Below are 13064 nucleotides of genomic sequence, written 5' to 3' on the forward strand. Positions count from 1 at the left end.
AGATTAGAGTGAAAACTTGGAAAAGGGTAAATAAGATAATGTGTCTGTCAGTGAAGTATATGGTGAATAGAGCATTTTGAGAAGGCTTTGTATGATCCACGTTAATGTGATTAGATATTTGTGAGATAATATCTATTGATCAGTGTTCACTTTCTTGTCTCATTTCAGGGATTTTGAAAGTGAGTCATCGGTTTGGCTATGCACCAAAGATGTTTGGGGCAGCATTTGTTGGCTACTTTGCAGGAAAGTTGTCATATCAGAATGCTTGTGCTGAAAAGTTAATGCAACTCCCTGACAGCCCTGTAGGAGAAGCCTTGCGCAAGAGGAAAGGACGACTTGGGTTCCAAGACACGTGCGTGTCTGTTTTCTTGGCTGTGTCTATCTATCTTTCTATATCTCTGATGCCCATTCTCTCTGGGAACTCCTATCAAGACCACTTATCCCTGTTCTTACATGCCTTCCTCTCATACATCATTCCACCCATTTTTCATCTGTTTCTCTCCCTCCAGTATTCCTCCACCCTTTTTTCCATGTCACAGGTGATCTTCCTCTCACACCAACCCCTTTTATTGTATTATCATACACTCACCTTGTAAACTCCAGTCCTGCATTCTTTCCACTTGCCCAAACCACCTCAAAATTTTATGTTTCACCCATTCTACCACTACACAATTCATTCCCTTTGCATTCCTTGTCATACCACATCTATCATGCACCCTGTCATTTGTTTCTTCATTTCATCTAGTCACACCACATGCTCTCCCCAATTAGCTCATTTCCACAACCTGGATTCTTAACCTCTGTACCTCATTCCACATCCATGTTTCAGCTGGATAGGTCAGGGTTGGGAGGACTGTGCTGTCCCTTAATCCTCTGTTCACTTCCATATTTACACCTCTGTCCTTCATTATTCCATTAAGAGATCCAATGATTCTTCTACCCTATACTGCTTTCTACCTTATCTCACCTTCCATATCACCTCACTTACTCAAGACAGCTCCTAGATACTTGAATTCCTTCACTTCCAGTTTTTTTTCCCCTCAAATCTACAACACAATTTATTACACTTTCTTCTTTCACTTTATGTGGTTTCACAAAATTTATAATTTCACTCTGTTTCCTTTTAAACACCATTACTTTACTTTTACTTGCATTTTCCTTCAATCTCCTCTGTTTACACACTTCATAAAACACACAACCTTCTTCAACTCTGCACTCTCTGCAAATAACACAGTATCATCCCCAAATAGGCCTGCCACTAGCCACCATATCTCACTGACATACTCCATCTATGTACCCCATTTCCTTAGTTTTGCTTTCACTCTCTTATCACTCCATCCATATATATATATATATATATATATATATATATATATATATATGTATAATATATAAAAAAAATATAAAAAGTATAAAAAAAATATATATATATATATTTTTTTTTTTTTTTTTTTTTTTTTTCATACTATTCGCCATTTCCCGCGATAGCGAGGTAGCGTTAAGAACAGAGGACTGGGCCTTTGAGGGAATATCCTCACCTGGCCCTCTTCTCTGTTCCTTCTTTTGGAAAAAAAAAAAAAAAAAAAAAAAAAAAAAAACAGACGAAAGAAATGGCCCAACCCACCCCCATACACATGTATATACATACATCCACACACGCAAATATACATACCTACACAGCTTTCCATGGTTTACCCCAGACGCTTCACATGCCTTGATTCAATCCACTGACAGCACGTCAACCCCGGTATACCACATCGCTCCAATTCACTCTATTCCTTGCCCTCCTTTCACCCTCCTGCATGCTCAGGCCCCGATCACACAAAATCTTTTTCACTCCATCTTTCCACCTCCAATTTGGTCTCCCTCTTCTCCTCGTTCCCTCCACCTCCGACACATATATTCTCTTGGTGAATCTTTCCTCACTCATTCTCTCCATGTGCCCGAACCATTTCAGAACACCCTCTTCTGCTCTCTCAACCACACTCTTTTTATTTCCACACATCTCTCTTACCCTTACGTTACTTACTCGATCAAACCACCTCACACCACACATTGTCCTCAAACATCTCATTTCCAGCACATCATCCTCCTGCGCACAACTCTATCCATAGCCCACGCCTCGCAACCATACAACATTGTTGGAACCACTATTCCTTCAAACATACTCATTTGTGCTTTCCGAGATAATGTTCTCGACTTCCACACATTCTTCAAGGCTCCCAGAATTTTCGCCCCCTCCCCCACCCTATGATCCACTTCCGCTTCCATGGTTCCATCCGCTGCCAGATCCACTCCCAGATATCTAAAACACTTCACTTCTTCCAGTTTTTCTCCATTCAAACTCACCTCCCAATTTACTTGACCCTCAACCCTACTGTACCTAATAACCTTGCTCTTATTCACATTTACTCTTAACTTTCTTCTCTCACACACTTTACCAAACTCAGTCACCAGCTTCTGCAGTTTCTCACATGAATCAGCCACCAGCGCTGTATCATCAGCAAACAACAACTGACTCACTTCCCAAGCTCTCTCATCCCCAACAGATTGCATACTTGCCCCTCTTTCCAAAACTCTTGCATTCACCTCCATAACAACCCCATCCATAAACAAATTAAACAAACAACCATGGAGACATCACACACTCTTGCCGCAAACCTACATTCACTGAGAACCAATCACTTTCCTCTCTTCCTACACGTACACATGCCTTACATCCTCGATAAAAACTTTTCACTGCTTCTAACAACTTGCCTCCCACACCATATATTCTTAATACCTTCCACAGAGCATCTCTATCAACTCTATCATATGCCTTCTCCAGATCCATAAATGCTACATACAAATCCATTTGCTTTTCTAAGTATTTCTCACATACATTCTCCAAAGCAAACACCTGATCCACACATCCTCTACCACTTCTGAAACCACACTGCTCTTCCCCAATCTGATGCTCTGTACATGCCTTTACCCTCGCAATCAATACCCTCCCATATAATTTACCAGGAATACTCAACAAACTTAAACCTCTGTAATTTGAGCACTCACTCTCATCCCCTTTGCCTTTGTACTTTGTACAATGGCACTATGCAAGCATTCCGCCAATCCTCAGGCACCTCACCATGAGTCATACATACATTAAATAACCTTACCAACCAGTCAACAGTACAGTCACCCCCTTTTTTGATAAATCCCACTGCAATACCATCCAAACCCGCTGCCTTGCCGGCTTTCATCTTCCGCAAAGCTTTTACTACCTCTTCTGTGTTTACCAAATCATTTTCCCTAACCCTCTCACTTTGCACACCACCTCGACCAAAACACCCTATATCTGCTACTCTCTGTATCATCAAAAACATTCAACAAACCTTCAAAATCCTCACTCCATCTCCTTCTCACATCACCACTACTTGTTATCACTTCCCCATTAGCCCCCTTCACTGAAATTCCCATTTGTTCCCATATTTTACGCACGTTATTTACCTCCTTCCAAAACATCTTTTTATTCTCCCTAAAATTTAATGATACTCTCTCACCCCAACTCTCATTTGCCCTCTTTTTCACCTCTTGCACGTTTCTCTTGACCTCCTACCTCTTTCTTTTATACATCTCCCACTCACTTGCAATATTTCCCTGCAAAAATTGTCCAAATGCCTCTCTCTTCTCTTTCACTAATAATCTTACTTCTTCATCCCACCACTCACTACCCTTTCTAATCTGCCCACCTCAAACGCTTCTCATGCCACAACCATCTTTTGCACAAGTCATAATTGCTTCCCTAAATACATCCCATTCCTCCTCCACTCCCCTTACTTCCATTGTTCTCACCTTTTTCCATTCTGTACTCAGTCTCTCCTGGTACTTCCTCACACAGGTCTCCTTCCCAAGCTCACTTACTCTCACCACTCTCTTTACCCCAACATTCTCTCTTATTTTCTGAAAACCTCTACAAATCTTCACCTTCGCCTCCACAAGATAATGATCAGACATCCCTCCAGTTGCACCTCTCAGCACATTAACATGCAAAAGTCTCTCTTGCGCGCCTATCAATTAACACGTAATCCAATAACACTCTCTGGCCATCTCTCCAACTTACATACATATACTTATGTATATCTCTCTTTTTGAACCAGGTATTGCCCATCACCAGTCCTTTTTCAGCACATAAATCTACAAACTCATCACCATTTCCCTTTGCAACTCTGAACACCCCATGTATACCAATTATTTCCTCAACTGCCACATTACTCACCTTTGCATTTAAATCACCCATCACTATAACCCGGTCTTGTGTATCAAAACCACTAACACACTCATTCAGCTGCTCCCAAAACACTTGCCTCTCATGATCTTTCTTCTCATGCCCAGGTGCATATGCACCAATAATCACCCATCTCTCTCCATCCACTTTCAGTTTTACCCATATCAATCTAGAGTTTACTTTCTTACACTCTATCACATACTCCCACCATTCCTGTTTCAGGAGTAGTGCTACTCCTTCCCTTGCTCTTGTCCTCTCACTAACCCCTGACTTTACTCCCAAGACATTCCCAAACCACTCTTCCCCTTTACCCTTGAGCTTCGTTTCACTCAGAGCCAAAACATCTATATATATATATATATATATATATATATATATATATATATATATATATATATCTATATATATATATATATATATATATATATATATATATATATATATATATATATATATATATTATCTCTGGGGATAGGGGAGAAAGAATACTTCCCACGTATTCCCTGCATGTCGTAGAAGGCGACTAAGAGGGAAGGGAGCGGGGGGCTGGAAATCCTCCCCTCTCGTTTTTTTTTTTTTTCCCAAAAGAAGGAACAGAGAAGGGGGCCAGGTGAGGGTATTCCCTCAAAGGCCCAGTCCTCTGTTCTTAATGCTACCTCACTATCGCGGGAAATGGCGAATAGTATGAAAAAAAAAAATATAAATATATATATATATATATATATATATATATATATATATATATATATATATATATATGCATCCCTATCCCCAGGATATATATATATATATATATATATATATATATATATATATATATATATATATATATATCCCATTTTAGAAAATTCTGGGAGCCTTGAAGAATGTGTGGAAGTCGAGAACATTATCTCAGAAAGCAAAAATGGGTATGTTTGAAGGAATAGTGGTTCCAACAATGTTGTATGGTTGCGAGGCGTGGGCTATGGATAGAGTTGTGCGCAGGAGGATGGATATGCTGGAAATGAGATGTTTGAGGACAATGTGTGGTGTGAGGTGGTTTGATCGAGTAAGTAACGTAAGGGTAAGAGAGATGTGTGGAAATAAAAAGAGCGTGGTTGAGAGAGCAGAAGAGGGTGTTTTGAAATGGTTTGGGCACATGGAGAGAATGAGTGAGGAAAGATTGACCAAGAGGATATATGTGTCGGAGGTGGAGGGAACGAGGAGAAGAGGGAGACCAAATTGGAGGTGGAAAGATGGAGTGAAAAAGATTTTGTGTGATCGGGGCCTGAAAATGCAGGAGGGTGAAAGGAGGGCAAGGAATAGAGTGAATTGGAGCGATGTGGTATACCGGGGTTGACGTGCTGTCAGTGGATTGAATCGGGGCATGTGAAGCGTCTGGGGTAAACCATGGAAAGCTGTGTAGGTATGTATATTTGCGTGTGTGGACGTATGTATATACATGTGTATGGGGGTGGTTGGGCCATTTCTTTCGTCTGTTTCCTTGCGCTACCTCGCAAACGTGGGAGACAGCGACAAAGCAAGAAAAAAAAGAAAAAAAAAAAAATATATATATATATATATATATATATATATATATATATATATATATATATATATATATTTTTTTTTTTTTTTTTTTTTTTTTTCATACTATTTGCCATTTCCCGCTTTAGCGAGGTAGCGTTAAGAACAGAGAACTGGGCCTTAGAGGGAATATCCTCGCCTGACCCCCTTCTCTGTTCCTTCTTTGGAAAATTAAAAAAAAAAAACAAGAAAGGGGAGGATTTCCAGCCACCCGCTCCCTCCCCTTTTAGTCGCCTTCTACGACACGCAGGGAATACGTGGGAAGTATTCTTTCTCCCCTATCCCCAGGGATATATATATATATTTTTACTTTGTTGCTGTCTCTCGCGTTAGCGAGGTAGTGCAAGGAAACAGATGAAAGAATGGCCCAACCCACCCACACACACATGTATATACATACACATCCACACACGCAAATATACATACCTATACATCTCTACGTATACATATATATACACACACAGACATATACATATATACACATGTACATAATTCATACTGTCTGCCTTTATTCATTCCCATCGCCACCTCGCCACACATGAAATAACAACCCCCTCCCCCCGCATGTGTACGAGGTAGCGCTAGGAAAAGACAATAAAGGCCACATTCATTCACACTCAATCTCTAGCTGTCATATTTAATGCACCGAAACCACAGCTCCCTTTCCACATCCAGGCCCCACACAACTTTCCATGGTTTACCCCAGATGCTTCACATGCCTTGGTTCAATCCATTGACATCACGTCAACCCTGGTATACCACATCGTTCCCAATCACTCTATTCCTTGCATGCCTTTCACCCTCCTGCATGTTCAGGACCTGATCACTCAAAATCTTCTTCACTATCTTTCCACCTCCAATTTGGTCTCCCACTTCTCCTCGTTCCCTTCACCTCTGAAACATATATCCTCTTTGTCAATCTTTCCTCACTCATTCTCTCCATGTAACCAAACCATTTCAAAACACCCTCTTCTGCTCTTTCAATCACACTCTTTTTATTACCACACATCTTTCTTACCCTTTCATTACTTGATCAAACCACCTTACACCACATATTGTCCTCAAACATGTCATTTCCAGCACATCCACCCTCCTCCGCACGACTCTATCTATAGCCCACACTTCACAACCATATAACATTGTTGGAACCACTATTCCTTCAAACATACCCATTTTTGCTTTCAAAGATAACGTTCTGGAATTCCACACATTCTTCAATGTTCCCAGAACTTTCGGCCCCTCCCCCACCCTATGATTCACTTCCGCTTCGATGGTTCCATCCGCTGCCAAATCCACTCCCAGCTATCTAAAACACTTCACTTCCTCCAGTTTTTCTCCATTCAAACTTACCCCCCAGTTGACTTGTCTCTCAACCCTACTGTACCTAATAACCTTGCTCTTATTCACATTTACTCTCAGCTTTCTTTCAGACACTTTACCAAACTCAGTCACCAGCTTCTGCAGTTTCTCACCCGAATCAGCCACCAGTGCTGTATCATCAGTGGACAACAACTGACTCTTTTCCCTAGGTCTCTCATCCACAACAGACTGCATACTTGCCCCTCTTTCCAAAACTCTTGCATTCACCTCCCTAAAAACCCCATCCATAAGCAAATTATACAACGATGGAGACATCACACACCCTTGCCGCAAACCAACATTCACTGAAACCCAATCACTTTCCTCTCTTCCTACATGTACACATGCCTTACATCCTCGATAAAAACTTGCTTTGAAGAATGTATGTGAGAAATACTTAGAAAAGCAAATGGATTTGTATGTAGCATTTATGGATCTGGAGAAGGCATATGATAGAGTTGCTCTGTGGAAGGTATTAAGAATATATGGTGTGGGAGGCAAGTTGTTAGAAGCAGTGAAAAGTTTCTGTCGAGGATGTAAGGCATGTGTACGTGTAGGAAGAGAGGAAAGTGATTGGTTCTTAGTGAATGTAGGTTTGTGACAGGGGTGTGTGATTTCTCCATGGTTGTTTAATTTGTTTATGGATGGGTTGTTAGGGAGGTGAATGCAAGAGTTTTGGAAAGAGGGGCAAGTATGCAGTCTGTTGTGGATGAGAGAGCTTGGGAAGTGAGTCAGTTGTTGTTCGCTGATGATACAGCGCTGGTGGCTGATTAATGTGAGAAACTGCAGAAGCTGGTGACTGAGTTTGGTGAGTGTGTGAAAGAAGAAAGTTTAGAGTAAATGCGAATAAGAGCAAGGTTATTAGGCACAGTAGGGTTGAGAGTCAAGTCAATTGGGAGGTAAGTTTGAATGGAGAAAAACTGGAGGAAGTGAAGTGTTTTAGATATCTGGGAGGGGATTTGGCAGCGGATGGAACCATGGAAGCGGAAGTGAATCATAGGGTGGGGGAGGGGGCGAAAATTCTGGGAGCCTTGAAGAATGTGTGGAAGTCGAGAACATTATCTCAGAAAGCAAAAATGGGTATGTTTGAAGGAATAGTGCTTCCAACAATGCTGTATGGCTGCGAGGCGTGGGCTATGGATAGAGTTGTGCGCAGGAGGGTGGAGGTGCTGGAAATGAGATGTTTGAGGACAATATGTGGTGTGAGGTGGGTTGATCGAGTAAGTAATGTAAGGGTAAGAGAGATGTGTGGAAATAAAAAGAGTGTGGTTGAGAGAGCAGAAGAGGGTGTTTTGAAATGGTTTGGTCACATGGAGAGAATGAATGAGGAAAGATTGACCAAGAGGATATATGTGTCAGAGGTGGAGGGAACAAGGAGAAGTGGGAGACCAAATTGGAGGTGGAAAGATGGAATGAAAAAGATTTTGAGTGATCTGGGCCTGAACATGCAGGAGGGTGAAAGGCATGCAAGGAATAGAGTGAATTGGAACGATGTGGCATACCGGGGTCGACGTGCTGTCAATGGATTGAACCAGGGCATGTGAAGCGTCTGGGGTAAACCATGGAAAGTTGTGTGGGGCCTGGATGTGGAAAGGGAGCTGTGGTTTCGGGCATTATTACATGACAGCTAGAGACTGAGTGTGAACGAATGTGGCCTTTGTTGTCTTTTCCTAGCGCTACCTTGTACACATGAGGGGGGAGGGGGATGGTATTCCATGTGTGGCGAGGTGGCGATGGAAATGAATAAAGGCAGACAGTGTGAATTGTGTGCATGGGTATATATGTATGTGTCTGTGTGTGTATATATATATGTGTACATTGAGATGTATAGGTATGTATATTTGCGTGTGTGGACGTGTATGTATATACATGTGTATGGGGGTGGGTTGGGCCATTTCTTTCATCTGTTTCCTTGCGCTACCTCGCAAACGCGGGAGACAGCGACAAAGCAAAATGAATAAAAATAAAATATATTTTTTTTTTTTTTTTTTATATACATACGTCCACACACGCAAATATACATACCTACACAGCTTTCCATGGTTTACCCCAGACGCTTCACATGCCTTGATTCAATCCACTGACAGCACGTCAGCCCCGGTATACCACATCGCTCCAATTCACTCTATTCCTTGCCCTCCTTTCACCCTCCTGCATGTTCAGGCCCCGATCACACAAAATCTTTTTCACTCCATCCTTCCACCTCCAACTTGGTCTCCCTCTTCTCCTTGTTCCCTCCAACTCCGACACATATATCCTCTTGGTCAATCTTTCCTCACTCATCCTCTCCATGTGCCCAAACCACTTCAAAACACCCTCTTCTGCTCTCTCAACCACGCTCTTTTTATTTCCACACATCTCTCTTACCCTTACGTTACTCACTCGATCAAACCACCTCACACCACACATTGTCCTCAAACATCTCATTTCCAGCACATCCATCCTCCTGCGCAGAACTCTATCCATAGCCCACGCCTCGCAACCATACAACATTGTTGGAACCACTATTCCTTCAAACATACCCATTTTTGCTTTCCGAGATAATGTTCTCGACTTCCACACATTCTTCAAGGCCCCCAGAATTTTCGCCCCCTCCCCCACCCTATGATCCACTTCCGCTTCCATGGTTCCATCCGCTGCCAGATCCACTCCCAGATATCTAAAACACTTCACTTCCTCCAGTTTTTCTCCATTCAAACTCACCTCCCAATTGACTTGACCCTCAACCCTACTGTACCTAATAACCTTGCTCTTATTCACATTTACTCTTAACTTTCTTCTTCCACACACTTTACCAAACTCAGTCACCAGCTTCTGCAGTTTCACACATGAATCAGCCACCAGCGCTGTGTCATCAGCGAACAACAACTGACTCACTTCCCAAGCTCTCTCATCCCCAACAGACTTCATACTTGCCCCTCTTTCTAAAACTCTTGCATTTACCTCCCTAACAACCCCATCCATAAACAAATTAAACAACCATGGAGACATCACACACCCCTGCCGCAAACCTACATTCACTGAGAACCAATCACTTTCCTCTCTTCCTACACGTACACATGCCTTACATCCTCGATAAAAACTTTTCACTGCTTCTAACAACTTTCCTCCCACACCATATATTCTTAATACCTTCCACAGAGCATCTCTATCGACTCTATCATATGCCTTCTCCAGATCCATAAATGCTACATACAAATCCATTTCCTTTTCTAGGTATTTCTCAAATACATTCTTCAAAGCAAACACCTGATCCACACATCCTCTACCACTTCTGAAACCACACTGCTCTTCCCCAATCTGATGCTCTGTACATGCCTTCACCCTCTCAATCAATACCCTCCCATATAATTTACCAGGAATACTCAACAAACTTATACCTCTGTAATATATATATATATATATATATATATATATATATATATATATATATATATATATATATATATACATATATATATATATATATATATATATATATATATATATATATATATATATATATATATATCCACTTCCGCTTCCATGGTTCCATCCGCTGCCAGATCCACTCCTAGATATCTAAAACACTTTTCTTCCTCCAGTTTTTCTCCATTCAAACTTACCTCCCAATTGACTTGACCCTCAACCCTACTGTACCTAATAACCTTGCTCTTATTCACATTTACTCTTAACTTTCTTCTTTCACACACTTTACCAAACTCAGTCACCAGCTTCTGCAGTTTCTCACATGAATCAGCCACCAGCACTGTATCATCAGCAAACAACAACTGACTCACTTCCCAAGCTCTCTCATCCCCAACAGACTTAATACTTGCCCCTCTTTCCAAAACTCTTGCATTTACCTCCCTAACAACCCCATCCATAAACAAATTAAACAAACAACCATGGAGACATCACACACCCCTGCCGCAAACCTACATTCACTGAGAACCAATCACTTTCCTCTCTTCCTACACGTACACATGCCTTACATCCTCGATAAAAACTTTTCTCTGCTTCTAACAACTTGCCTCCCACACCATATATTCTTGATACCTTCCACAGAGCATCTCTATCAACTCTATCATATTCCTTCTCCAGATCCATAAATGCTACATACAAATCCATTTGCTTTTCTAAGTATTTCTCACATACATTCTTCAAAGCAAACACCTGATCCACACATCCTCTACCACTTCTGAAACCACACTGCTCTTCCCCAATCTGATCATAGGGTGGGGGAGGGGGCGAAAATCCTGGGAGCCTTGAAGAATGTGTGGAAGTCGAGAACATTATCTCGGAAAGCAAAAATGGGTATGTTTGAAGGAATAGTGGTTCCAACAATGTTGTATGGTTGCGAGGCGTGGGCTATGGATAGAGTTGTGCGCAGGAGGATGGATGTGCTGGAAATGAGATGTTTGAGGACAATGTGTGGTGTGAGGTGGTTTGATCAAGTAAGTAACGTAAGGGTAAGAGAGATGTGTGGAAATAAAAAGAGCGTGGTTGAGAGAGCAGAAGAGGGTGTTTTGAAATGGTATGGGCACATGGAGAGAATGAGTGAGGAAAGATTGACCAAGAGGATATATGTGTCGGAGGTGGAGGGAACGAGGAGAAGTGGGAGAGCAAATTGGAGGTGGAAAGATGGAGTGAAAAATATTTTGTGTGATTGGGGCCTGAACATGCAGGAGGGTGAAAGGAGGGCAAGGAATAGAGTGAATTGGATCGATGCGGTATACCGGGGTTGATGTGCTGTCAGTGGACTGAATCAGGGCATGTGAAGCGTCTGGGGTAAACCATGGAAAGCTGTGTAGGTATGTATATTTGCGTGTGTGGACGTATGTATATACATGTGTATGGGGGTGGGTTGGGCCATTTCCTTCGTCTGTTTCCTTGCGCTACCTCGCAAACGCGGGAGACCACAAAGCAAAAAAAAAATATATATATATATATATATATATATATATATATATATATATATATATAGTGTGGTTTCAGAAGTGGTAGAGGATGTGTGGATCAGGTGTTTGCTTTGAAGAATGTATGTGAGAAATACGTAGAAAAGTAAATGGATTTGTATGTAGCATTTATGGATCTGGAGAAGGCATATGATAGAGTTGATAGAGATGCTCTGTGGAAGGTATTAAGAATATATGGTGTGGGAGGCAAGTTGTTAGAAGCAGTGAAAAGTTTTTATCGAGGTTGTAAGGCATGTGTACGTGTAGGAAGAGAGGAAAGTGATTGGTTCTCAGTGAATGTAGGTTTGCGGCAGGGGTGTGTGATGTCTCCATGGTTGTTTAATTTGTTTATGGATGGGGTTGTTAGGGAGGTGAATGCAAGAGTTTTGGAAAGAGGGGCAAGTATGAAGTCTGTTGGGGATGAGAGAGCTTGGGAAGTGAGTCAGTTGTTGTTCGCTGATGATACAGCGCTGGTGGCTGATTCATGTGAGAAACTGCAGAAGCTGGTGACTGAGTTTGGTAAAGTGTGTGGAAGAAGAAAGTTAAGAGTAAATGTGAATAAGAGCAAGGTTATTAGGTACAGTAGGGTTGAGGGTCAAGTCAATTGGGAGGTGAGTTTGAATGGAGAAAAACTGGAGGAAGTGAAGTGTTTTAGATATCTGGGAGTGGATCTGGCAGCGGATGGAACCATGGAAGCGGAAGTGGATCATAGGGTGGGGGAGGGGGCGAAAATTCTGGGGGCCTTGAAGAATGTGTGGAAGTCGAGAACATTATCTCGGAAAGCAAAAATGGGTATGTTTGAAGGAATAGTGGTTCCAACAATGTTGTATGGTTGCGAGGCGTGGGCTATGGATAGAGTTGTGCACAGGAGGATGGATGTGCTGGAAATGAGATGTTTGAGGACAATGTGTGGTGTGAGGTGGTTTGATCGAGTAAGT

At 41.8% G+C, this 13064-nt stretch overlaps 1 protein-coding gene across 2 annotated transcripts in view; it reads left to right on the top strand.

Annotated features, from left to right (window-relative positions):
• The window catches only part of asrij (OCIA domain-containing protein asrij), a 78941-nt gene that overhangs the window by 22741 nt on the left and 43136 nt on the right, over positions 1-13064 (top strand). For both annotated transcript variants that reach the window (XM_071663427.1, XM_071663428.1), the window contains exon 3: positions 169-352. In XM_071663427.1, coding sequence (XP_071519528.1) covers positions 169-352 — 184 coding nt within the window. The remainder of the gene's footprint in view (positions 1-168; positions 353-13064) is intronic.

The sequence above is a fragment of the Panulirus ornatus genome, chromosome 7 (genome assembly GCF_036320965.1).
Source record: "Panulirus ornatus isolate Po-2019 chromosome 7, ASM3632096v1, whole genome shotgun sequence".
In the NCBI taxonomy this organism is placed as follows: domain Eukaryota; kingdom Metazoa; phylum Arthropoda; class Malacostraca; order Decapoda; family Palinuridae; genus Panulirus; species Panulirus ornatus.